Source organism: Rhinopithecus bieti, unplaced genomic scaffold (assembly GCF_001698545.2).
Source record: "Rhinopithecus bieti isolate Rb0 unplaced genomic scaffold, ASM169854v2 scaffold_7673, whole genome shotgun sequence".
NCBI classification, from domain to species: domain Eukaryota; kingdom Metazoa; phylum Chordata; class Mammalia; order Primates; family Cercopithecidae; genus Rhinopithecus; species Rhinopithecus bieti.
Window position 1 is genome coordinate 4,926,624 of NW_016806375.1, and position 25,583 is coordinate 4,952,206.

Genomic DNA, 25,583 nt, shown 5'->3' on the forward strand with positions numbered 1-25,583 from the left:
CCAGTCTCTCGCCACAGCTGCTGGAAGTGAACAAGCAGTGGGACCAGCATTTCCGGTCCATGAAGCAGCAGTACGAGCAGAAGGTAATGTGGGGTTCCTGGCCACGCCCACAGGGCATGCCTGATCTTCATCTCACTGCCTCTTTAGCAGCTTTGAACCTTGGGGAGTGGCCACGCTGAGCCCCAGTATGGCCCAGAGGAGACGGTGGGGGCAGTGTTGGAGGGCCTAGGGGCAGCCAGGCCCTGCCCACATCCTGGAAGTGCTCTACATCCTTGCCTTATACACTCCTTCTCTCTGCCTCTGAACCCAGATCACTGAGCTGCGTCAGAAGCTGGCTGATTTGCAGAAGCAGGTGACTGACCTGGAGGCCGAGCGGGAGCAGAAGCAGCGTGACTTTGACCGCAAGCTTCTCCTGGCCAAGTCCAAGATTGAAATGGAGGAGGCAAGTGTGACTGCTGGTCCCTGCAGAGTCAGCTCCCCTCCACATTAGCGGAGAGTTCACTGGAGCAAACAAGCCAGGAGCAGGAGTCAGGAGACCTGGGGGTCTCGTGCCAGAGAGCTCTGTGACCAAAAACACAGGCACGTTCCTTCCCTGCACTGCAGTTTCCCATCTGAAAATTGAGAAGATTGCATTAACTGCAGCTTTGCACATTTTCTTGTTTTTATTCAGAACTTTTTGTTCCATTAAAATCGTAGGGACTGGGGAACTGTACAGGGAAGCACACCGTATAAAAGATCCAAGCAGGTGGCCAGGCACGATGACTCACGCTTGTAATCCCAGCACTTGGGGAGGCCTAGGCAGATGGATTACCTGAGATCAGGAGTTCAAGATCAGTGTGGCCAACATGATGAAACCCCATCTCTACTAAAAAAACAAAACTTAGCTGGGTGTGGCGGCAGGCACCTGCAATCCCAGCTACTCAGGTAGCTGAGGCAGGAGAATCGCTTGAACCTGGGAGGCGGAGGTTGCAGTGAGTCGAGATTGCACCATCGCACTCCAGCCTAGGCAACAACAGTGAAACTCTTTCTCAAAAAAAAAAAAAAAGATCCAAGCAGGGCTGCTCTGTAGCACTTGGTGGGGTGGGATGCTGCTAAGTGTTCAGCGTAGTGATGGTGATTTGCCAGGGAGGGGCTACAACATGAAACAGAGCTTTACTTATCCATTCATGCAGGCATTTGTCCTCAGAGCCTGTCTCAGGCATTATGCTTGGGCATAGAGTCCACAGGAACAGCTCAACCCTGCCCTTGCTGGGAAAGAGGTGCCAGACAACTAATTACAGAAGCAAATCAAGTAAAAGTGTGTTAAGTATTGCAAAGAAGACCAGGTTGGGTGGCTTGTGCCTGTGATCCTGGCACTTTGGAATGTCGAGGTGGGAGGATTGCTTGAGGCCAGGAGTTTGAGACCAACCTCGGTGACACAGCCACATCTTGTCTCTACAAAAATTAAAAATTAGCTGGGTGTGGTAGTGTGCACCTGTAGACCTCGCTACTCAGGCTAAGGTGGGAGGATTGCTTGAGCCCAGGAGTTGGAAGCTGCAGTGAGTTGCAATCATGCCGCTGCACTCCAGACTGGACAACAGAGTAAAACCCTGTTTCTTTAAAAGAAAAATGTATGGCCGGGCATGGTGGCTCATGCCTGTAATCCCAGCGTTTTGGGAGGCCAAGGTAGGCAGATCACCTGAGGTCAGGAGCTCGAGACCAGCCTGGCCAACATGGTGAAACCCCATCTCTAATAAAAATACAAAAATTAACTGGGCATGGTAGCGCATGTCTGTAGTCCCAGCTACTCAGGAGACTGAGGCACGAGAATCGCTTGAACCTGGAAGGTGGAGGTTGCAGTGAACTGAGATTGCGTCACTGCACTCTAGCTTGGGCGACAGAATGAGACCCTGTCTCAAAAAAAAAGTACTATGAAGAAGAAGTTACAGAGATCAGAGAGTGGGCATAAGTGGGACCAGATTCTTTCTTGAGGGGAAACAACAGGTCCCCTGAAGTAGTATCTGCCCAGTCATATGTATGACTGAGACCAGCCAAGGCCCATCAGGACCTTGGAGCAGCTTAAAGAGGAAAGGCCACTTGACTGCCAGACTCTCGGGAGATTTTATTTATGTCACCATGTTTTCCCCTTCATGGGAACTGGACATGGTCTTTTGCCTAGCTTCAAAATGGACGTTTTCAACATGGATTGCCTTTCAGAGTTCCTCCCATCAGCATGGGACACCAGGGGCCTTATCTGAGCTGTCAGCCTGCGTCTGTGACACCCCCTTACCTAAGAGGTGTGGTAGGGAGAACACTTCTGTCTTTCCTTACGAGTGCACAGTCACATCTGGTGACTCACAGCCAGACATCCTGGATCTTTGGCCCCTCTCCCTTGCTAACAGTGATAGGTGAGAGAAATCCCTGGAATCTGAAGGCTCTTCCCTATCAGCTGCAAGGAAGGTAGGGCTTTTCATGACAAGGTGTGGCCCTGTAGATAAGTACGCATTTTGGTAAAGGCCATGCCCATCTGGGAGCCTCTTGATGGGGAGTCCAGAACGATTGCCACGGAGTTCTGACCAAGGCTGCCCTCTGCAGTCCATACTGACTAAAGGTCACACAGGGCTGGGTGAAAACTAACCCCTGCGACTGGTCTCCTAATCGCATGCTGTGAATACACAGTTAGGAAATGTCCACACACTACAAAGTGAAAGTTTCCCTGGACTACCTCCCCCTGCCATGATCCCAGGCCCTCCCCAGAGGGAACCACTGTTACCGTTTTGGTGCACCCGTTTCCAGACCTTTCTCGCATATATGTACACATAGGAATATATAGTTTATTTTGGGATGTGCCTTGTCTTTCCACTGCACTATGCTGCCATCCTCTAGTTTAAACACCTCCTTTGACATGGAAGGGGAGAGAGCAAGGGAATAGGAAACCTGGGTTCTAGCCCCAGCTAACTTGGGTTTGTCACTTCCCCTCTCTGGACATTTGTTTTCCATCATATTACAGGGCTGGGACTTGATGCTGTCTAAAGGCCATCCCAGTCTTGACTGTCTGTGGCGAAGCCCTGCTGGTTCCATAGAGGGTATGGAACCGTCTCCTGGAAGCCTTCCCTCAGCTGTGGTGAACTTTCTTTTAGCCCCTCAGTACTTCATTTCTTTCTGGAGGAGCACGCTCTGCCTTACGCCACAGTGCTCTCTGGGCGTGTCATCTCCCCTCTAGGCTCCAAGGCTGTACGAGCTGAAGTGTCTGTTAGGGATTATCAGTAGTTTATTGCTTTCTGTGGATCACAGAAGACCCCCATGTGAATATGGTCAGAACTATGGCTTTTCTTTCTGGTAGATTACACACAGACAAAATTCTGCTTTCAGTTTTGGGGCTCACAGCCCTCCTGAGGCCTCTGTGTGACTCACGTTAGGAACCCTGTACCTGTGACAGGTAGGTAAGTTTAGACAAGGGAGGGCTGTGGCAGTGCCGGGGGTCTCAACTGCTTAGTGGATGAACTGGTGTCAGAATCCAGGGTCTTCTACTCAACGGAGCGCTGCTTTTTCTTTTTTTTAATTATTATTTTAAATTGACACATAATAATTGAGGGCAGGACCAGATGGACATTACTGCACCGACCCCAGGTGCCTTGCACGTGAGCATTGTGGAGTGATGACCAGCGGAGAAGGTAGGAGCTGGGCCAGGCAGGACGGAGTCCGAGGCCTCCTGGAGAGGCCATCCCTAGCCAGCTTACCAACCCTGTGTTCCCTGCAGACCGACAAGGAGCAGCTGACAGCGGAGGCCAAGGAGCTGCGCCAAAAGGTCAAGTACCTGCAGGATCAGCTGAGCCCGCTCACCCGGCAGCATGAGTACCAGGAAAAGGAGATCCAGCGGCTCAACAAGGTGGGTGTCTTGGCCCGGGTCCCTTGGCTGGGCAGGGCTCCCTTGAGTCCAGCTGCAATGCCCACCCCATCACTGGCACCCCCAACCATTCAGCTCAGGAAGGGTAACCCCCAGTCAGTGAACTGGCATCCCGTTTCCCGCCTGTTCTGCCATTGCCTCCCACACTCAGAGTGACTCAGCCCTTGGATGAGCCTGTGTCACCCATCCCTATGGAGGTGCACTCTTCCCCTTACGCCTCACCTGCCCACCCTGCTTGTCAGGGTTCGCTTTACCTTCACTTGCTCAGCAAAGCCTTCCCTGAACCTCATTCAGGTTGCTCTGGTCTATGCTCCTGAGGTCCCAGCAACTTCTCTGACACTCCTTCTCATGGCTCATCATCACTTATTTAATTCTGTCTTCCCATCTGGCGGTGGGAGGTGCACACCTTCACCAAGGTGTATACCCTAGGCGCCTTGCACAGCTCCTGCCATCGAGCACGTGTTCAGCAAACACTGAAGGGAGTGGAGGAGCACGGGTTGAGGGGCCCGCCCTTGTGCAGTGGGATCCAGAGAGACAGGGCCCCCAGGTTGGAGGCTGGGGAAACCAGAAACCGTGTGGTCTGAGCCAAGCAGAGTGGTCTAGTCCCAGCTTAGCGTCTCCAGCCTCTCCAGTTCAGTTTTGCCGTCTGAGCCCTGGTGGGAATGGCTCTGGCTCTGCCTACCTTCCAGCAGGGTTTCAAAGATGCAGGCTGACGGGAAGGAGCTTTGAAAGGAAACATTCTCTGAGGGCCTGGAGGAGTTAAGTTCATGGCTCAGCTTTTCCTTTCATGCTAATTGTTTTTCCTTTCCCTCTGCCTCCTGACCCTGGTCACAGTGGACTCTGGCATGAGTTGAACATTCCTAGGCCTGCTGGGGAGACCCTTTCTTTTTGGTTTTGGTGTTTTGTAAACACTGATTATGCCAAGTCTGGGGCCCTTGACCTGTTTCCAAAGAAAGAAAAGCCATCTATCCTGAGCTGGGGGACTTGGGGCTCTAAATAGAGGCAGAGAATTGTCCGTGCTGCTGATCATAAAGATGACCTTGGAGGTTTTCTTGGCAGAGCCGGGAACAGACACCATGTGGATGAGTAATGCAGGGCATGTGGTGTTCTTTGCTCATGACCTCAGGCATCTCCCTGTCCCTGGACCTCAGTCTTTTCATCTAAAAAGTGGGGTGGAGTAGGAAGATAAAGTGGAGCCATAACTTCCCCTTGGAACATCCTGAATTTACTCTCGGTCCTGCAGTTTCTTTGCATGTCTAGGGTAGCTGAAGAGACCAGGTGGAAGCCTGAGTCCAAGGTGGGCCAGGTCTGTATCTCCCCATGGTCCAGGGAGGCCCATGGGCGATGCTGAGGCATGCAAGGGGAGGCCCTGCTGTCCTGGGGCTGAAGTCCAGGGTGACCAGTCTTGAGACGTGTTCCAGAGTTCTGAGTAACATGTTAACAGAGTTCAAGGGGAAACACGGTTAACTGAAACCTTTAAGGAGATGTGAGCACACTGTTTATATAAAGAAAAGTATTTTGTGAACCTGATAGATAAAGAGTACTTTTTTTTATTTTCAGAATGTTATCTGGTGATACTTCAGCCCACTTTCAGGGTTAGAAAGGGAAAATATTAACTAAGTAGAAATTAAATCCAGTCTTCTCTACATACAGAAGTGTTGGGGATGGAAGGGGTGGTTTGGATGGGAATGGGTTGCTGAAGCTGAAGAATCTCAGGGCAGGCCAGCTGTTGGGGAGGCTCAAGCTTCCCCCGGAGGACTTAATCTTCCTTCTAGGTCTGGATGCTAAGAATTGAGCCACACCTGTTCAGGGAAGGGGAGATTTCCCCTTCTACATGACAACCAGTTTAGGCTGCTGGGTAAGAGCATGTGCTGAGCTTGAGTCTGTGCTCTGCCACTTACTAACTGTGTGACCTTGGACAAGTCCCTTCAGGTCTCTGAGCCTCGGTTTTCACATCTGTAAAATGAGGATGATGATCATAGACTTTTCTTCATGGCACTGTGCAGAAGATCCAGTGCTACCCTATTGATTAGCATTCTACACATATTTCACTGGATCTTCTGCACAGTGCCATTAATGGTGGTGGCTATTATTAGTGTCATTATTATTAGAAAGGAGGTCCCTGAGGATGACCCCTCCAAAGGGCCCTGATTTCCAGGGGTTCCTGCTGATGGTCCCATCTTTTCTCTCCTTGATTCCAGGCCCTGGAGGAAGCACTGAGCATCCAAACCCCACCATCCTCTCCACCAACAGCATTTGGTAGCCCAGAAGGAGCAGGGGCCCTCCTAAGGAAACAGGAGCTGGTCACGCAGAATGAGTTGCTGAAACAGCAGGTGAGGCTTCCGGGAGGAAATCGGGTGGGAGGTGCTCAGTGGGAGCTGGAGCTTTCCTGAGGGCCCAGACGGCTTGGAATCGCGTGGAACTTGTAATTAGTAATCCACTTTCTGGCCATTGGCCAGGGCCCCCGTCTGGCTCTAGGTTTATCCTGTCCAGCACCATAGCCCTAGCTTAAGTCATTCCTCTACCACCTTTATGATTTAGCCATCTCTGTGCCCCACACGTGCTATCATTTACCTAGTATTTAAAAAATACATTCTAAATAAATGAATTTAAAAGGGAGCCGTATATCACTACTGTAAATGGAAAAACATTATTTGTCACAAGTAGAAAGTAACTGTAAGAGATAAACGCAATAAAAACAAAACAATGTTGTTAAACTCTAGCCAGATACTCTTGCCAGATGAAGACTCTGAACTGGAGTTCTTTTCCCCTTTATTTAAAGGAGATTGGCAGGTACTAGAATGGTATTAAAGACCTACGAGACCTGAGGGACACAGAAGGATTGGGGTGAAAGGAAATGAAAAGGTTGTGGCTCTCCCACTGTCTCCATGCTATTTAATCCTATGCTTCTGATCCTCCTAAACCGCCTTGAACCTAGCCAGTGTCTCAGCTGATCTGCACTAAGCATGTGAAACTACAGGCTAAGAGACAGAGGCAGGCCCCACCCAACCTACCTCTGCCGGGGCACCCCGGAGCCCTAGCAGAGTTTGTAGGGTCTCTACCCTCAGGGCCAGCAGATCCAAACTCCGGTCTCCACCAAACTCTGGTTCTGTGGTCACTGCCCCTGTGGTTCTCAGCGGAGTGAAAGGATTGTACGGGTTGATGGCTTTCAACCTTGTTTTTAAAGCCGTATATCCTTTGTTCAAATAAAGTCCTACCTTGGGGCCCAGAATGTAAAATAGAGGGACACAGAACTACTCTGTTTGAAGTTAAGGTGGGGGCTGGAGGTGTACCTGTCCCACTCTCCATGGCGACCCCCAGCTCTGCCATCTGTGACCCCAGCAGGACGCATGGGAGTCTGGGCCTGAGGAGAAATCCCCACTCAGAACCATCCCCCTCCCTCTCTTCCTCCTCCCTCCACACCAGGTGAAGATCTTCGAGGAGGACTTCCAGAGAGAGCGCAGTGATCGTGAGCGCATGAATGAGGAGAAGGAAGAGCTGAAGAAGCAAGTGGAGAAGCTGCAGGCCCAGGTCACCCTGTCGAACGCCCAGGTGAGAGTGACTGGACCCAGGAAGGGCGACTGGCCTGTCCTCCTTGGGAGAGGGGGTATGGATTGGAGGGCCCTGGTGAGGCTGGATGTCGGGACACTCACTGCTTCTCTCCAGCTCTGCAATCATATTTGACCTCGGCAAGGCCCTTCCCCTCTCTGACTCTTGCTTTGTACAATGACGAGGTTTACTCTAAGATACCTCTACCTCTGACTTTCCACAGTCAGTTCTAGGGCTTTACTGTCCCAGAATGGAATTAAAAGATGTTAGCATAGAAGCAGCGAGGTTCACGCGAACCCTCTTGACCTGCGCACAGACCACTGTGATGAGCAGGTGGCCTGCAGCAACAGCCTGGGCTGCGCTCGGCCCTCAGGACCCTTTCCCGGGGCTGGCCCACGCATGGTGGCCCAGAGGGAGGCATCAGCCGGGCAGTGCTCTCCGCTGGTCAGGCCCTGGATCCGGGCCTGGCCAGAAACCACCTTGCCGACAGTCTTTTCTCCCTCCCTTCTCTCAGCTCAAAGCATTCAAAGATGAGGAGAAGGCAAGAGAAGCCAACAGACAGCAGAAGAGGAAAGCAAAGGTGAGGAGGCCTGAGGGAGGTGGCAGCACGGACACCATCTCACCTTCCTCAGGGAGCTAGCCTGATGGGCGCACGGTGTGTGCACGGGCGTGGGGACATTCTCTGCTAACTAACTGATGAGTAATACAGGAAGAGCCTTAGAGCAGTATTGGTATAGAGACAGTCTTACGATGCATTAGCTGTCATCACTGTTGACATTCTGTGTCCAGGTAGCACCCTTCCGTGCCCATGTGACTAGCCTTCTTTGGCCGTGTATGAGCCTTCCGTGTCCATGTACCCACTTTCTGTGCCCATGTATGAGCCTTCCATGCCCATGTATCCAACTTTCTGTGCCCATGTACCAGCCCTCCGTGCCATGTACCAGCCTTTTTTGCCCATGCCCAGCCTTCTGTGTCCATGTACAAGCCTTCCATGCCCATGTGCCCAGCCTTCCATTTCCATGTACCAGCCTTCCGTGCCCATGTGCCCAGCCTTCTTTGTCCATTTACCAGCCTTCCATGCCCGTGTATGAGCCTTCTGTGTCCATGTGCCCAGCCTCCCATGCCCATGTGCCCAGCCTTCCATGCCCATGTACCCAGACATCCGTGTCCATGTACCAGCCTTCCATGCCCATGTACCAGCCTTCTGTGCCCATGTACCAGCCTTCCATGCCCATGTACCAGCCTTCCGTGCCCATGTACCAGCCTTCTGTGCCTATGTCACAACCTTCCATGCATATGTACCCAGCCTTCCATGCCCATGCAGCCTTCCATGCTCATATATCCAGCCTTCTATACCCATGTATCCAGATTTCTGTACCCATGTTGCAGCCTTTCATGACCACGTACCAGCCTTTGGTACCTAGCCTGCTAGCCTTCAGAGAGCTAACGTTCTAATTAGAGAGAGGATGATGAGGTGGGTGTCCCGTACAGCCTGTTACAGGCCAAAGCCAGATGTGAGCCTTTCTTGCAGGCCTCGGGAGAGCGCTACCACGTGGAGCCCCACCCGGAACATCTCTGCAGGGCCTACCCCTATGCCTACCCGCCTATGCCAGCCATGGTGCCACACCATGGCTTTGAAGACTGGTCCCAGATCCGCTACCCACCTCCCCCCATGGCCATGGAGCACCCGCCCCCACTCCCCAACTCCCGCCTCTTCCATCTGGTGAGTCTGTGTCCCTCCCTTGCTCCAGGGCACAAACAGAGGCTGCCCCAGACACCTTCCAGAGAGGAAGGCTAAGTGAGGGGGTCAGAAACTGCATCCTTCTGAAATAAACGGCACCATGGTGGCAGGTGGGTATCCAGGGCCTGGCTCTGGCCTGCTACCCAGGGGCAGGGATCTGGCCACGATCCTGCAGGACTGCCCTACAGCTGTTCAGGGTCACTGGTGTAGGGCAGAGAAGGCTGAGTAAGAGTGCAGGGTAGGAAGGAGGACTCCCTCCAGGCCCCAGGCCAGGGGTATCAGAGTTTGGGTTTGCTTTTTCTTATAACTTCCGCATGTAACCAGGTTCCAGAGCCTCACCATGTTTCTCTCTCTTTCCTTCCCTTTTCTCTCCACTCCCCTCCTTCCCCTCATCTCCCCTCCTTTCCCCTCCCCTCCTGTCCCCTCCTGTCCCCTCCCCTCCCCTCCTTTCCTCCTCTCCTCTCTCTATTTTATTTTATTTTTTTTTTTTTTGAGATGGAGTTTCACTCTTCTTTGCCCATGCTGGAGTGCAGTGACGTGATCTCGGCTCATTGCAACCTCTGCCTCCCAGGTTCAAGCTATTCTCCTGCCTCAGCCTCCCGAGTAGCTGGGATTACAGGCATGCACCACCACGCCTGGCTAATTTTTTGTATTTTTGGTAGAGACGGGGTTTCTCCATGTTGGCCAGGCTGGTCTCGAACTCCTGACCTCAGGTGATCCACCTGTCTCGGCCTCCCAAAGTGCTAGGATTACAGGCGTGAGTCACTGCACGTGGCCTCTTTTCCCTTCTTATCATTCTTCCTCCAAAGATCTGCTGTTGCTTGTCCCATTTTCCCCAGTCCTCTGCCACAGCCCCACCTTAGGCATCCCAGCTCTCCCCTAGACCATTACAGAAACCTCCTGGCTGGCCTCCTTTTCAGCTTCTCCCGTATGAACATTCTTGGTACACATCTTTAAACACCAGAGTATAGTACGGCACTTAAGAGATTGGCTCTGGATTTAGAAAGACCTGGATTCAAATCCAAGCTTAGCCATTCTCCTTGCTGGATGACTTTCAGCAAGTTATCCCCTCTGAGCCTCAGATTCCTTACCTGTGAAATGGGAGTGCCAGCCTGGGTTGTTATAAAGATTCACTTATACTTGACTAATATAGATTTAGTATTGCCCTGGCACAGTAGGTGCTATTGTAATTTTCGGGTGTGGTTATTGATTATTAAGCACCAGTTTTGTCGCAGCCGGAATACACCTGGCGTCTACCCTGTGGAGGGGTTCGAAATCCAAATCAGAGCTCCCAAATGATGGACTCTCCCACGGCCAGGCCTACAGAACCAGGTGAGCCCCTAGTCCTGAGTCTTGGTCCTCCCTGGGGGAGATAACGTCTCATCTGCCAGCATTGCCTAAGTCTGGGGTGATGTTGTTACTTTCTGATCTTGGTGGAGGAGAGGCCCAGCTTTTCAAAACAGTGTTGAATGGAGAGCGATGGCAGCCACAGAGGGAAGGGGGCTGAAACCATTCATTCTAGTGCATTATCTAAATGCCAGGCATTGTGTGCTAGGTGCTACGGATGCCAAGAGAACAGAAGCAGATACAGTCCTTGCTCTTATATAGCATAATGTCTAATGAGGGAGGCAGAAATGACTAAACAGACACCACACAGACAGGCTACACTCGAGTGCCCTAAAGGAAGAAGAGCAGGTTTCTGTGGGAGAAGATAGCAGAGGAAGCCGACCTAGACTGGGGGCTTAGGAGAGCTTCCCAGAGGCGGCAGCATTTGAGTTGAGACTCTCAGAATGAGTGGCACTAGTTAGGTGGAGAGGTAGGGGTGTCATGCTTTTGCAGAGAACATGACAAATGCAGAGGCCTTGGTGGGAGAAGGGGAAGTAGGGGAGCCGGTTTGAGGATCGGAGGGAAGACCAGTGTGGCTGGAGCCAAGAACAAGGTGGGGAAAGAGAGGGGCAATGCAGGGTTCGGGATGTAGCCAGGCCCTGACCGTGCAGGCCTGCAGAGCATGGTGGGAGGCCTGGGTCTTATCCTCAGCATAATGTGTAGTCACTGGACATTTTTATAGCAGAGTGGTATGGCCATATTTCTGTTTGAAAAGCTCCCCTGACCATGGTGTCCACCATGAAAGGCTGAAGGACCCAGAGCTGTGTCCACTCGTCAAAAGACTGGGACCTTAGCGACTGCCATCGCTCCCTGCAGAGCTCTCATGGGGCACAAGGCACTGCCTCGCCTGTGGGACTTCTGGGAACACAATTATAACTAGTGGGTGGGAATGACAGGGAGGTCAAGTCCATCGCAGCATGAAGAGGAACTTTCTAAGGGACACAGTTGTGCAGAAATGGAGCCAGCTCTGGGAGGTAGCGAGTGTCCCTTTGCAGAAGGTGTGTGAGTAGAGGCCATGGGATGGATACCTTGGAGGGGTTGTGATTTGGAGGATTTGGTGTTTGGAAGAAAGGATTGGACTGCTCAGTCATTTTCTGTTTTTCCCTGAAGAGCCCTACGAGTTCAGTGAGCCCCTTAGAGGCTGCTTTGATGAGTGGTAGAGGTTGGTTTAATGGGAGGGCCTCCCTCCCCAGAACTGCTCCGCTTCCGGGGTCTGGAGCCAGATTGGTTCAAATCCTAGCCCCACTACTTTCTGGACCTGGAACTATGAGCAAGTCATTCAAAACCTCTTAGTGTCCCAGTTCCCTCTTCTACAATGGGATAATAACCTGCCTTCTTCATAGGGCTGGGGGAAGATTACATGACCAGCGTACCTAAGGTACTTAGCCCTGGCACTTGGTAGCACCCAGTAACCCTAGCTGTTATTTTCACTGTTCCCGTATTGCATTCCATAAGAGACTTTGAAACTCACTCTACCAGATAATCATGAAGTCCTCAAAATTTTTGTTTATTTAGAGTCTCCAAAAAATGACCGTGAGGGGCCTCAGTGAGACCAGATTGTGTCATTTGGCTCCACCTTCATCTTGCAGAGCCAGCTGACCTCAGATTGCCGAAAAACTAGAAGCCACTTGCACGGTGTGGCCAGAGCCTCAGCTGGATGAGAGGCTGAGATGGGTGGCCAGCTTGTACACCAGTCCCTGAACCGAGCTGTTTACAAGACTGGGGAGGCTCCACCCAGAAGGCTTTCATGTGTACTCTGATGGGAGTGACTGGGAAAAACTCACTTCCCTGCTGCTGAGTGGAGAGAGGCCTCAGCCGGCTTTGACCTGGCATCTGTTGCAGAAGCCTCCAGGAGCAGCAATCCTAAGAGTGGGGTGCAGTCAAGATCCCCTTCCTTCAAAATCTCCCGGAAATGGTTTCAGGTCCTCTGGTGCCATGACCAGTTTGTGTGTGTGTTTAATTTTTGCTTCAAGCTCTAGCAGGACCTGCCCCACGCACACCCCTACCCCTCTGTGAGGAGCTGTGGGAAGTGTGGGTTTGTTTCCGGAACAGAAGAGAATGATGGATGTTCTGGCTGTGGGGCCTTCACCACCTCCACTCACAGTAGCCTTGCTGAAGCCATCGCAGATGGGAGAAGGTCATGCCAGCCAGGTCCGATGAGGGGTCCCAGCCCCCCAGCCTGAAGCTGCCAGGCCCTGAGGTTCAGACCCTGGACCCTGCAGCTGGAGGCCTGTGGTGCCAGAAGCCCAGATTAGGGTGGCTGTCCATCCCTGGATAGCTATTTGCACGAATCATGGACATAAATCCAAGTTGAAGATCAACATTCTGACTCATGTTCATTTATGCACTAATGTTCCCCTATCAACCCCCTGCTTTCCTGGATCCCTCCTTCTGTTCCCTTGTCTTCCTTTCCCTGAGAGGGTCACCATTACTCAAGAGTAATGGTGACATATCAGGGCCTCCCTGAGGGTAGGGCAGCCAGGGGCAGTCGAAGGAGCCTAGGCCAGGACTCAGGGGACTTGGGTTTAAGTTCCAGTCCTGCCCCTCACTCATCAGGAGACCTGGGGCAAGGCGTGGCCCTTCTGTGAGCCTCAGTTTCCTCATCTGTCAAACAGAACCTCATCTTAACCTTAAATGACTTGAAGAACTGTGGGAGGGAATGAGAGTAGATCAGAACTGGTTTTATAAACTCCCAATGCTGAGTGACAGAAGCAGAGTGGGCCAAGGTAGGAGCCAAAAGCAGAGACCCAAAGCAAAGCATTCTCTGATTTCTTTTTTTTTTTTTTAAGAGACAGTCTTACTATGTTGCCCAGGTTGGAGTGCAGTGGCTATTCAGACTCAGTCACGGCGCACTGTAGCCTCAAAATCCCACATCAGCCTCCCAAGTAGCTGGGGCTATAGGAGTGCGCCACTGCACCCAGCTATTAGGTTGTTGCAAAAGTAATTGTGATTTTTGCCCCGTTTTTGTAGCGGGGGGGGGCTCCCTCATGAAGATGCCACCCCTGACAGGGCTATGTGGCCCTTGCACTCTGCCTTGGCTGATCTCGGAGAATTGTGGGGTGGGGAGGTAGCCTTGGATTTGCCATATGGCGAAAACCGCAGTTACCTTTGCACCCACTGTAAAAAGTTTTTGTTGTTGTATTTGTTCTTTTCTCATCCTCCCCACTTTACCCGGCCCCACCTTCTCCTCCTCACTCCCCACCCAGGCGGGAGCAGCCACCATTGAAGAAGCAACACACACAGTAGGATCAGCTGTTGCAGAAAGGCTTTTACTGGGCAGACAGGGGGTGAGTCTCATGCCAATGGACCAGTGAGGGGAGAGGGCACATCCTCTGAAGGAGCAGAGGTGGCATCCCTGCCCAGGGGCCTTAGCCTGAATGCACTAAGAGCTGGCCCCTCAGACAGGCTCAGGGGAGGTCCGCCCACAAGGGCTTTGGGCCCCTCCCTCATGAAGATGCCACCCCTGACAGGGGGTGCGTGGCCCTTGCTCTCACATCTGCCTTGGCTGATCTCAGGGAGGTTGATCTCTCTCAGGGAGAACTGTGGGCTGGGGATGTAGCCTTGGGAGGGCCCTTCAGGAAGGAGGAATTGGGGATTGGGCAGTGTGGTAGACCCAGAAACTTCTGGGGACGTCAGTGGTAGTTACTAATATTTGGAGGCAGTGGGAGATGCTGGCCCCAAGGTTGAGGTATCGATTAGAGCAGAACAATTGGACCTAGAGCTGCTTTTTCCTTTGGGTTTAGGTGTAAGTGAACTATTATCATTGGAATGGAGAACTGGAGAGAAAGGGTTATTCTCCAGCATTACACAGCTGCAGGCACACAGATGGTACACGTTCCCAGAAAGACACATAGGTAGACATGTGGCTGTACACCCATACACACACACAGTCACACACACCTGTAGGCCTGTGTGTAAACACCCGCATGCACCCACACTCACATGCCTGGCAGTACAGACACAGAACTGTATGCATCCATTTGTGCCAGGCTGGGGCCTTGAGCGATAGGAAAGGGGTCTGTGGTGGGTAGATAGTGTGGTTGGAGACACGGATTCCTTCCTGAACAAAGTCCCTCCCCTACATGGTGGACACGGGATGAGACAGCCTTCAGTTACTTCCTCTTGAGCCCCAGGGCTGCCTGCCGCCTCATGTAGGACAGGATGTCCATCTTGACGTTGCTGATCGTGGTCCGGTGGTGCCAGCGCATGATAGGTATACCATCTGGCCCCACCAGGAACTTCTCAAAGTTCCAGCGGATGTCGTGGACCTTCATGGGTTCCCAAAAGAGGCGGTCAGATGTACCCAGGAGCTCCGAGGTGGGCGGACAGGAGTTCTAGAGCAGGGATGAGAGGAGTGTCAGCCTTGCTTGAGGCCACTTGACCCTCTTCCTTCCTAGACCTTCCTGGGGTGGGAGAACAGCCTGGCCCTGAGAAAAGAGCTCCAGTTTGGGAGTTAGAAGACTGACTGCCAGTGCCAGCTGTGGCTCTAGAAGATTGTGAAACCCTTAGTATGTTCACTCTGGGTCCTCCTTCTGGGCCTTTCCTGTAAAATGGGCCAATGAGACCCTAATCAGGGTCTGCAGAGCCCTCTAGCTGGAACAATAGATACCAAGAAATTCCCCAAGAGCCCAGGGGCAGGGGAGGTGGCATGGGCCTTCACGGTGTGGACTGGATCCAAGAGGGGCTGCAGTCCCAGCCAACACAGGTGGGAGCTCACTCACCTTTAGGAAAGTGTAGAATTTCTGCTCTTTCTCTCCATTCACATCCCCTTTCTCAAAGAGCTGGAAATTAGGGACAAAGCCTCCACCTGGGCGGACATACCTGTTGAGGAATGTTCTTAGGTGGGTTCCAAGGAGGTGGGCACAAGACTCAGAAATGAGAGGAAGGGACAGAACAGGGGAGGGGGGTGTTGGGGGTCTGGATTTATTCCGCAGTGGGAAGCAGGAGCCAGTGAATGTGCAGTGGGTGTAGGCATAATGTGAGTCCGCGGTCTTCCTTTCCAGCCTGGTCCCTTTTCAGTGTCCCCCCACCTCGGTGCTCCCGGCAGATGCACATCACAACTAGTCATGTCTGTCCTTTTCCCTCTTTTGCCCCTTCCCTTCCATTCCCTCATTTGACTGGGGATCCTAGAAGAGGAGAGTGGTTCTTGGTGGCTGATAAATGTTCACCATGAATTGGGGTTGATACAAGACACATGGGCCATGTGAGAGGTACTTTCTTAGGATGCTGAGTGAGCACTCACTTGAGGCTGGGAAGGATCTCTGAGTTCTCGCCTGGTTCCTGTTTTCCAAATTGGTTGCAGGGAAAGCCGAGAATGACCAGACCGAATGGTGCAAGCTCTTCCTGTAGTGCATTCAATTCTGGGCCAAAGAGAAAGAGCAGACATGGGAGTATCCTGGCAAGGAGCCCTGTCTCATCCACACCACTCCCCCAGCTCACCTGCTGTGCCGCTGGAACTACTGAGGCCCGAGAAAGGGAGGGACTTGCCCAAGATCACCAGTGAGTTCACAGCATTGCTGGGACTCAGGTCCTATCCTCTTGACTCTAATCTGGATGGATTGAAGGTTTGGGGGAAAAGAATAATACCCTTCCTCAAATCAGCTGTCAGTCACCTGCCCGTTGCCAAGGCCCTCCACCTGGGCCAGTTGGAGCACTCATTCAGGGCCCTCAGGATTGAGTTTCCTGCAGCAAGAACTATCCATCCCTGGATACAAGGCAGAGACCTTCTTTGGGGTGAGGTTACAACCCTCCCATAATCTTTGGCAAATCAGGAACACAGATGAGGCCCTGGCCCAGCTCCCCAGTTTCCTCAGTGTCCCCTGGTCTCTTTTGCAGCAGCACCCAGCCCATCTCTTGCCCAAACGCACTGTGCTCTGTTCCAAGGCTAGAGAGAAGCGTCCCAGATAGAGCACTCACAGCCACTGGACCACGCGACCGCCGTCCTTCCACTTACGGGAATTCGCCTGATTGCCAGGCAGAGTATGGAGGGTCAAATTGTCCTTGCCTCCCTGACCCCCTGCCAGCAGACTGCTCAGCCCCAAAGCGTTTTCCCCTGGGTGCTGTCACCTGCCTTTGGTTGCCTGTTCCCCTAGCCTCTGTATTCTACCCCAGCAAAGGAGAAAGGAGTAAGCATATCAGGAGATCATGAAACCTGGGCCAAATGCCTCATTTCCGCCACTAATAGCTTTGTGACTCTGCTTAAGTTGTGTCTTCACTCTGAGTCTTGGTTTCCTATCTGTACATTGAGAAGAGGGGAAGGCTAAACTAGATCATCTTCAAAGTTTATTTTAGAATGGGCATTAGAAGTGTAGCCTGCCCCTTCATCCCACTACACCACGCATACACTCTGGGGCCTCGAGGCAATTTGCCTGCTTTCCAGAGAGCTGCCAAGAGAAGCACCAAAGCAGATGGGGCTGAGGGAAAATGAGACATTCTCAGCAAGATGGAGCTCCAGTTATCATCTCATGCTCCAGCCAAAGGGAGCTCTAATCACAAACCTAACCTCCATCCCTCTGCCTTTAGGGTGGTTGAGGTGCCCAGAGATGAAGATAGATAACTGGGAATCTCCTAGAACATGTCCAGAGGCAATCAGACCTCAGGCTTATATAATCTTCACAAAACCACGGAACACGGTGGAGCTGGGAAAAGGGGCTTGGACTCTCATGATTGCCATCACCCTTCCCCCTGTGCACCAGAAAAGATCCTGTGATTGAAATATGCCATACAGCCCCAAATAAAGCAGGGAGGAAGGGTGGGCTCTTACCAATGTACTGGCCCGTCAGGCCTCAGTAGGTGGCCACATTGACAAAGAGGACGTATTTGCCAGCGTACTGCTTGAAGGGGATGTACTCCTCCCCATCAATGGTGAGGGCTCCGTACTCGTAAATGGTGCCGCTCACGCCACCATGGCAGTCCATCTGGAACACAGAAAGGCCATAAAAGGAGCAGTTAGAGCTGGAAGGGAACTTGGACATCTCCATTTTCAAAAGAATGAAAGATCCCAACAGGGAGAGTGACTTTCTCAAAATCATCACCGAGAATTGGAACTGGACTAGCACTGAGGTCTCCTAATTCCTTGTGTAAGATAATGATTTTGAAAGCACTTAATACGTGCTTATTAGGTGCTTACTATTAAGTGCTTAATACGTGAGTGCTTAAGTGCTTAATAAGCACTTAATAAGTGAGTGCTATGGAACCCTGGAGAATGACTTATTTTGCTAATTACTTCCACATCACATGTCAACTTCAGAATATTTACTGGGCTCTCAGGGAGACTGCCCTAAAGCTGATGGCTGGGTTCCTGGACGGGCTGATGGAGACTGGTTGGGTGGCTGTTGGAATACTCCAGGCCATTGAGGATGAGAGCCTGAACTAGGCCAGTGTGAAGGAAAAACTGAAGAGAAAGGAGGAAGAGGCAGTGTGGACATGGCCATTCAGAGGCTCCCAATCTGGAGGACAGGAAAGATGAGGCTGTTGTTACCAAACAGGGAAGCAGGATTGAGAGCCAGGCATGGGGGAAAGGGCTGTGGCGAGGTAGGGAAAAGCAACAATACCTGCAGGTGTTAACGTTCCGGGTCTGAGCAGACTGGTGATGACCCTTATGCCTTCCTCCCTCCCCAGCTGCTGCTCACAGTCAGCCTCCAGGACAAGGAGGGACAGAGTACAGTGGACTGTGGGCTGGGAGACCTGGGCTCCACGTCCCTCTGCCATTAACTCCCTGTGTGGTCTTGGACTGGCCCTTTCTTTTCTTCGGACCTGAGTTTCCTCATTTATAAAATGAGAACCTTGAACCGATCCAACTCTTCAACCAGGTCAACCATGATGGCTTGATAGGATCATGATCAGTGGGAGAGGGAGGATTGGGCTCACTGCTGGCTAGTAGGATGTGGCTTATGAGCCTACTCTGCCTCTACCTCATCCCTGACACAGACAACAAAACTCTGAGACTACCCTTGAAAGGATGTCTGTCATTGCATCATTGACACAATTTGGCAGGTGGGCTGGTCGTGATGGGAAAGGAAAACCTTGAAACCATTGTATAAGGTGGTCTTTAAGGTCCTTTGTGGCCTTGATATCCTTTGAAAGTTGGGCAGACAATAAACAAATGGAATACAAAGTAGCATTATAGACCAAGAGAGGACAGAGACAGGTGGCTGGAGTTAGAGAAGCAAATTCACTCCCTCTCTTCCCTTCAGTTCTGGAGAACTTGCTGTTGAGGCAAGGAACCTGGGCCTGACCAGGTGAAGGGAGTGATCCATGCTGGCAGGGCGTGGCCCCCGCACAGGGTGCAGAAGAGCTGCCTCTGTCATGAAGCAGGCCTGCTGAGCCGGGCGAGGCTGTGCTTCCTCTGCCAGGCCATTCCCTGGCAGCTGCAAGCTCTCTTCTTGGCAGTGGTGCAAACTTCCTGCTTTACATGAGTCTAATATTCCACACCCTGTGACTTTTGGTGGGTGCTGGAGGCAGGCCCAAGACCTAAGATCAACATTCCTCCTGCTCCTGGAGCTCCTCATTCCAGCTGGGGCCATTTCCACCTTAAAATGCAGACAGACTGGGACACAACAAATACACCCTAGACCGCCACAAAGGTCTAGTGGCCAGAAAGCCAGGCATCTCTATAGCCTGTCCACTTTTTAAACTCTGCCATGATCCAAAAATGAACTCCGAGACATGGAAGAAAAAGAGATGACAGGTTGTCCTAATAATGGGAGCTTGTAAACAGAAGGACCAGCTTCTGGACACAGTTTCAGTTTGGAGGTGTGGCAAGGAGAACCCTATTTCATTAGCTTCTGTTTTTTGCTGGCTGCGTGGCTCTGAGCAAGTCACTTTCACTGTGTGGGCATATAATGTCCAGGGAGATAAGCATGCTGCTGCCCAGAACGGTTGGGAGAATCTATTGGCAGAACAAAACAGGCATGGAATCTCTTGGAACAAAATTCTATGTCAAGGGATAGTGGGGGTCAGAAGGTGGCCCACGGGTGGAGAAACCACAGCTGTGCTCCCCACTGATCACTGCAACTCAGTCCTCTATGAGTCCTCTTCCCTTCTCTGGGCACATGGAATCCCAGAGCACTGCATCTGAAACAGTGGCTGAAGGAGATAACGGGGAGAGGCCGTGACAGTGCCTCAATCCTCCCATAGCTGGGCAAGAGAGGAGGGTTCTGGTGGCTTGAAAGTTGGATGATGGGACTCAGCCAGGACTCTGGCTGGCTGGGGCTGCTGGTCTTGTGTCTTTCTCCTCTCCTCTCTTACCACTGCTATCAATATGATGCTGTGAGAAGTGGTCTGGGAGGCTGGAGACCTGAGTGCTGGGCTTTGCTGTGTCTCTGATGCCATGTGACCCCCTTTCCTGGGGCTCCGGCTCCTCCATTGTAAGATGGAGTCAGGTTCAGGGCTGTCTTAAAGGCCCTTTAACTCTGTCAGCCTGTGGTTCCATGATTCTCTCTGCCAGGTTTAGTCACCTAGAAACCAGCGGTTACTAGGATCCCATGCACGTCAGCAGTTGTCACTCTTTCCGGCTTCTGCAGTCCTTTTGTAGAGACAAGGAGCCTGGGCAGTCTGCAGCTGGACTGGGGAGGGGATGCAGCAAGAAGAGGAGGACCCCATCTGTTCCCTAGCCTCTTCCTTTGAATTGGTAGGAGGCAAACACCTGTCTGGGCTGAGTCCCCTTTCATCCATTCCATTCTCCACATGCCCCATAACCCTATCCCTTTACCCTGGGGCTGGGGGTGAGGTGAGTGGTTGGGTCCTAACCCAGAGCTAAGACATCTCAACTCTAAGAACTTGGGAGCAGAGATGGGCATGCCCAGGCTTTCATTAGCCAGCAAGTCCTGACTGGTTGTATGTGATATGATTACACCTCACCCTAAAACTTTTCTAGACCATCCCCATCCTATTCTCTCTGAGTCCATTTATCCCTCCCCAGAGTTCTGCAGAGAGGACACAGCTATGATGAGTTATTCATAGAGTCCAGGTTCTCCCCGCTAGCCTTCTTGAGGCAGGGCCCAATTTGTACCTTCTTTGACCCTCCCCAGTCTGAGAAGTTGGGACTCACTCCATGGTGCTGGCCTGTCTATGGCCCACCCCCAACATCAATGTTGAAAATCGACCCCATTCCTGACCTGGAAAATGCCTTCTGAGTTGGGGATTATGAACAGGGATGGATAAAAAGGAGGGGGCTTGGACAAAGTGGCTTCATATCCATTTAGACTGACTCCAAGGAGAGGCTGATTAATGGGATTTAGGCTGAGGACAGAAAGGAGGTGAGTAACATGGAAGGAAGCCTGTGCTTGCAATGGTCCTCCTGAGAAGTGGATAGAATTTTGGAAACGGACTCCTAGACTCATAAGATCTTAATTAAAGTCAAGGCCCAGAGGATTTTAGAAACACAAGCTCAGAGCTTGCAAAAATGTGAGTTATGCGTGTTGGGAGGTTGGAGACAGAAATTGCTCTCTTTGAGTCTATCCCTACACCTGGCTTCTGCCTCCTTCCCCACCCACTCCCACTCCCTGGGTAGAGAGAGGTCTACAGAGCCCACCCCGGTACACACTGTCCAAGGAGATCAGCATGCTGGCTCATCCCACTGTTGGCCTCAGTATCCTCACTCCAGGTATGGGCCACACACCTGCTGGAAATAGACCGAGACTCCAGAGAATTCTACCTCTCCTTCTGAATTAGCAGTCCCCAGCTTTCTCCAACTACCAGGTTTCCTCAGGCTAATGACAGTGGGTCCTGGGTAGTGAGGCTGCCCCAGAGGAGGAAATTGCAGAGAACAGCTTGTGGATTTTTCAGCTTCTCCAAGCATCCCCTCTGAGGCCGTCAGCTTCATTGTGTCCTATGCACTCCCACCCCCAAACTCCCCCCTGCAGATGGAGAAACGGAGGTCCAGGAACAGGTAAGGACTCGGGGTCCTGAGTGTTCTGCACTGTCACTCCAGAGCTCTTTGTAGCACTGATCTCTGCCTCTTCTACCAATGCCCTGAATCCAAGTGGCCATTTCTACCTGCCTGTATCATTCTTGGGCTAGAAGAGCCCCCCACAGCAGTTCTTCAGGACCAGGCTCACCCAGCTGCCTCTCCCCTTTCTCGTTGTCTGTCTCCCTAGGAACTTGCACAGCCCACCCAGACGCCAGGCATTTTTTCTGTGACGTCCTCCCTCTCAGGTCCTACTGAAGGGGAGCAGCTCAGGCACGGAGGTGACATAGATGTAGCAAGGCGATCCCCGAGGTGGCAGTGGGGAGAAAGTGCGAGCTCGGGGAAAGAGACCTTCCTCCCTTAGTCATTCTGCCCGCCTGAAGCACCAGGTTTCGGCTCTCCAGCAGATGGAACTACGAGACGACGACGGTCGGGGGCGGGGTCGCGGCGGCAAAAGGGGTTCAGGGGGTCCCTCGCACCTGGGGATCGCCCATCTGGCGGGGACCCCGCCTGGGAAAAGGGGTGCATTGCACTAAACGCTGGACACCGAGGGGCTAGGTTTGTTCTCCTGGCCCCCGGCCCGGAGGCTCACTCACCTTCGACTTCTCTTGTCCCCGGCTCTGCGGGAGGAAGCCGGCCAGGAGCAGGGAGAGCAGGCAGGACGCCTGCATCAGCCGGGCCATGGCGGGCTGGGGGCACACTCAGGGTCGCCTGAGTCGCTGCCTGATCCCTGGCCACCGTCCGTCTGAGGTGTCCGGCGCTCGCAGCCACCTTTCAAGCCCTCGGGTGTGACCAATCCGCGGCCAAGCCGGGGCCCTTGCAGCCAATCGCTAGGCGGCTGGGATTTCAGGGGCGGGCGCGACTTGCCCTCAGCTCCCGCTTCCCCGGCCCGGCGGGGACAGTGACATAAGCAAATCTGGGCAGAGAGGTGGAAGTCAAGTCCCTGTGGACGTGGGAGGCGGTCCCTTCCTCTTTTGGCTCCAAAGTGCGAATGGAGGCGGGCACAGCGGTCTCCATTACAGCGAAGGCAAGGGGGCTAATAGCACCCAAGAACTGATGGAGGTCTCCATTCTGGGAAGCATTCCTTATTCCTATCGAGGCTTTAAAAACACCTTGCGATGGTCCTCTGGAAATTGAGGGTTTAAAATTTCAGCAAGATCTGAAGTTAAACTTCCAGAAACATTTACTATAGGTTTAGTGCTTAAGAAACAAAGAGTGGGTGTCCTGGGATTTTGAAAACCCCATTCTGGTTAGGGCACTGGGACAGTAGGGACAGAGAAGGTGGGGTGCCTTTCCTCCCCATCATAAGGGTCACAGCTGACATACCTGTAGCAAAAGACAGGTTAGCAAGAAAAAAGCATAACAGATTTATTTAATTAAAGTTTTCTGTGACATGAGAGTCTTCAGAAATGAAGACCCAAAACTCAAGGAAAACTGTTTATTTTAGGCTTAGATTCTATGAAGACCATGGAAATGCGCAGAAATGTGAGTGGAGAAAAAGGGAATGGTCTAATAGTAATAAACGGAGTGGGAAACCCAGCGAGGCTTGTCTGTTTGTATTCTTGGCCTATCTGTGGCTAAACCACCTGGTTTAGAAGCAGAAAATAAATTTGCTCCCTGTGTAGTCTTTAACATGTGGCAGTTCCTCTCTGGGCCTCAGTTTCCTCAGCTGTGTAATAATGGGATCGATTTGTGATCTCCAGTGCCCTTCTGACTCTGGCTAGATGACTTGTTTCTAAAGTAAGTGACAGACCGAGACCAGGAGTCCTTTGAGAATAAGGCCCATAATCACTACCTGGCACAGGACCTAGCACACAACAGATGTAAAATATTTGCTGACTTAATCATTCATTACATTAAAAAACAAAATCTCCGTGGAACACTTATGATCAGGCCAGGCAGTTCTAGGGCTGGGCTATCTAGGTATGATCCTGTCCACAGATGGGAAATGTGTTTGGAATCAGTCTCAAATCTGACCACCAGAGTCAACTGGGAAGCCTTTAATACAGATTCCTGGACCCCACTTTGGAGTCATTGCATTAGAATCTCTAGGGGCAGAAGCTTAGAATCTGCCTTCAGATATGTTCTAAAGGTTATTGTGAGGCAGTTGGCCTGGCTGTAGCCTTGATAGTGTGAGTCCTAGGATTAAGTGCCTTCTAGAACTTTCTTCTGACCAAGAAATGCCTTGAGAAACCATGCCTTTACTATGATTAAAGGTATTAACATCCCCACTGGAATTTGGAAGATGTTTCTCAAGTTTTGCATTCTCTGTGAAGTCTTCCCACTTCGAACCACAGCCTGTTGAAGTAGAAGGAACCTCAGAGGCCAGGAAGTCTTTAACTGAGTTAAAGCCTGGGAGCATATGAACAATGGCTGACACACAGTAAGTGCTCAATACGTTTTATTTAACCACCTCATTTCACTGAATCCTAGAGACAAGGAGCAATTTACTCAAGTTCCCATAACCAACTGATGGCAGGGAGGGAATCAGAATCCAGGTCTCTAGACTCAGTCTCAGGCCCTCTCCATGTTGTTCTGTTGTCTTTTGAGGTTTGTATTTACCCAAAAATATAAACATCTGTGTACACATCAGTTTGTCAGAAATCCATTGTTCATTAGTATCAGTTGGCATCTAGTGACCCTCAAAATAGGCACCTAGCAACATGTTAACACCATGAGAGATGCTAAAGAGTTGTCTAGAAGCCAAAGTCCCTGCCCTTAAAGGTGTTTCCAGCAGAGACCAGCAGGGTGAGGGAAGGGAAGGTACCTAGGGTCACACAAGAGCAGCCTGGCACCTGGCAGCGGGCATCTCTCTACATTTTGCACCTTCTGTGTCTCACTTGTCTCACCTTAATCCCAGTGGTCTCTTTCTTTGGGGGAGCCAAGAAGGAGTCAGATACCTGAGATGCTACCCCTGGATTGCTACGGAGAGTAATAAAGTTACTTTCCTTCTCTAATCTCAGTTGTCCACCTATTTATCAAGGATCTTTGACTGTCTCTCAGTGGTGGTGTCTGTGGCTCTTCATTCCTAAGGGTATAAGGATAGCCTGAACCATACAGAACAGAAGTACAAAACTGATGACATGGACAGTGGGGTGGGGAGGGTGGGAGAGCCTGCCCTGGCATGAAGAAGGGCCTTTATGCTGCAGTCAGCTTTTAAAGGAGGTCTAACCATTGGCACAAAGAGCATGACAATGAAAACAATGAGAATGAAAACAATACTTCCCAATATTTTCATCAGCAGCCTTTTAAATACATTTGGTTGACTTGTTCTCAAGGACCCTAGGTTTTGAAATATATCGTTTTCCATCAGGCTGCTTCCAACTGCCCTCAGGTTAAAGTCTAAATTCCTTAGCACTTCAGACAGTACCCTCAAAATCCATCTGCTTCTTCATCTTTTGCCACACTCTCCATATTCTCTCTGCCTCCGCTATACTGGACATTTTTCAGTTCAGTCTGCCATGCTCCCTCACTTCCAGGTTTCATCTCTGCTGTTCCCTCTGCTCGGAACAGAGGTTATCTCCCTTCAACTGGTTCTATCCTACTCATTTTTCATGTCTCCACTAATGTCACATCTTAAGAAAGGAGTTTCGTGGTGGTCCCCTTGTCTTCCTATAGTTCCTAGAGTATGTGACACTTTCTACATCAACCCTTTGTTGTACTTTATCATCATTTCTTGTTTGTCTGTTTTCTGCACTAAATTATAAGATCCAAAAAGGCACCAGCACCAGCACAGAGCCTAATACATAGTAGTTGCTTGATACATATCTATCAAATAAATTAATGTCAAATAAAACAATATTTGGCATACAGAATAAGGAGAGCTTCAAGTCAGCAAGTTCTAACCATGTAGAGCCCGCAAGACTGGTCTGATTTCATCTTCTAGGAAGAGTCAAGACGTGTGGATTATGCTGAGTAGGCTTGTCAGAGGAGAGTAGATGATTTGCATTGGGCAAAATGGGAAGGGAGGGATAGAAAGATAAGCTGTAGAAGAATCATAAGCTAGTTTTGCTTCCATTCTGAGAACGCATCTTCCACATCCCAAACAAGTGAGCACTCGGAACCTCTTCATCCTATTTGTTAGAGACCTCTACAGGGAGCTCACTACTTAC

The 25,583-nt window shown here is 51.3% G+C and overlaps 2 protein-coding genes across 11 annotated transcripts in view; one reads left to right on the forward strand and one right to left on the reverse strand.

The window, feature by feature from the left end:
- Nucleotides 1–12,885, forward strand: part of TNIP1 (TNFAIP3 interacting protein 1) — a 58,196-nt gene extending 45,311 nt beyond the window's left edge. For 6 of the 10 annotated variants that reach the window (XM_017875747.1, XM_017875748.1, XM_017875745.1 and 3 more), the window contains 9 exons: nucleotides 18–83; nucleotides 311–442; nucleotides 3,740–3,868; nucleotides 6,088–6,219; nucleotides 7,313–7,438; nucleotides 7,950–8,015; nucleotides 8,967–9,158; nucleotides 10,412–10,508; nucleotides 12,078–12,883. In XM_017875747.1, the coding sequence (XP_017731236.1) occupies nucleotides 18–83; nucleotides 311–442; nucleotides 3,740–3,868; nucleotides 6,088–6,219; nucleotides 7,313–7,438; nucleotides 7,950–8,015; nucleotides 8,967–9,158; nucleotides 10,412–10,508; nucleotides 12,078–12,112 (975 nt within the window). In that variant the 3' untranslated portion in view covers nucleotides 12,113–12,883. Of the gene's footprint in view, nucleotides 1–17; nucleotides 84–310; nucleotides 443–3,739; nucleotides 3,869–6,087; nucleotides 6,220–7,312; nucleotides 7,439–7,949; nucleotides 8,016–8,966; nucleotides 9,159–10,394; nucleotides 10,509–12,077 lie in introns of all 10 variants that reach the window. The other 4 variants (XM_017875752.1, XM_017875751.1, XM_017875754.1 and 1 more) reach the window with 3 other exon arrangements.
- Nucleotides 12,886–13,810: 925 nt separating this feature from the next.
- On the reverse strand, nucleotides 13,811–22,392 carry GPX3 (glutathione peroxidase 3). The gene is made up of 5 exons (XM_017875756.1): nucleotides 22,068–22,392; nucleotides 17,326–17,479; nucleotides 15,805–15,922; nucleotides 15,284–15,383; nucleotides 13,811–14,896 (listed from the first exon to the last, which is right to left on the reverse strand). Exons 1-5 carry the CDS (start codon nucleotides 22,152–22,154, stop codon nucleotides 14,675–14,677), a joined length of 681 nt encoding a protein of 226 aa, XP_017731245.1. The 5' UTR covers nucleotides 22,155–22,392; the 3' UTR covers nucleotides 13,811–14,674.
- Between the last annotated feature and the right edge of the window lie 3,191 nt (nucleotides 22,393–25,583).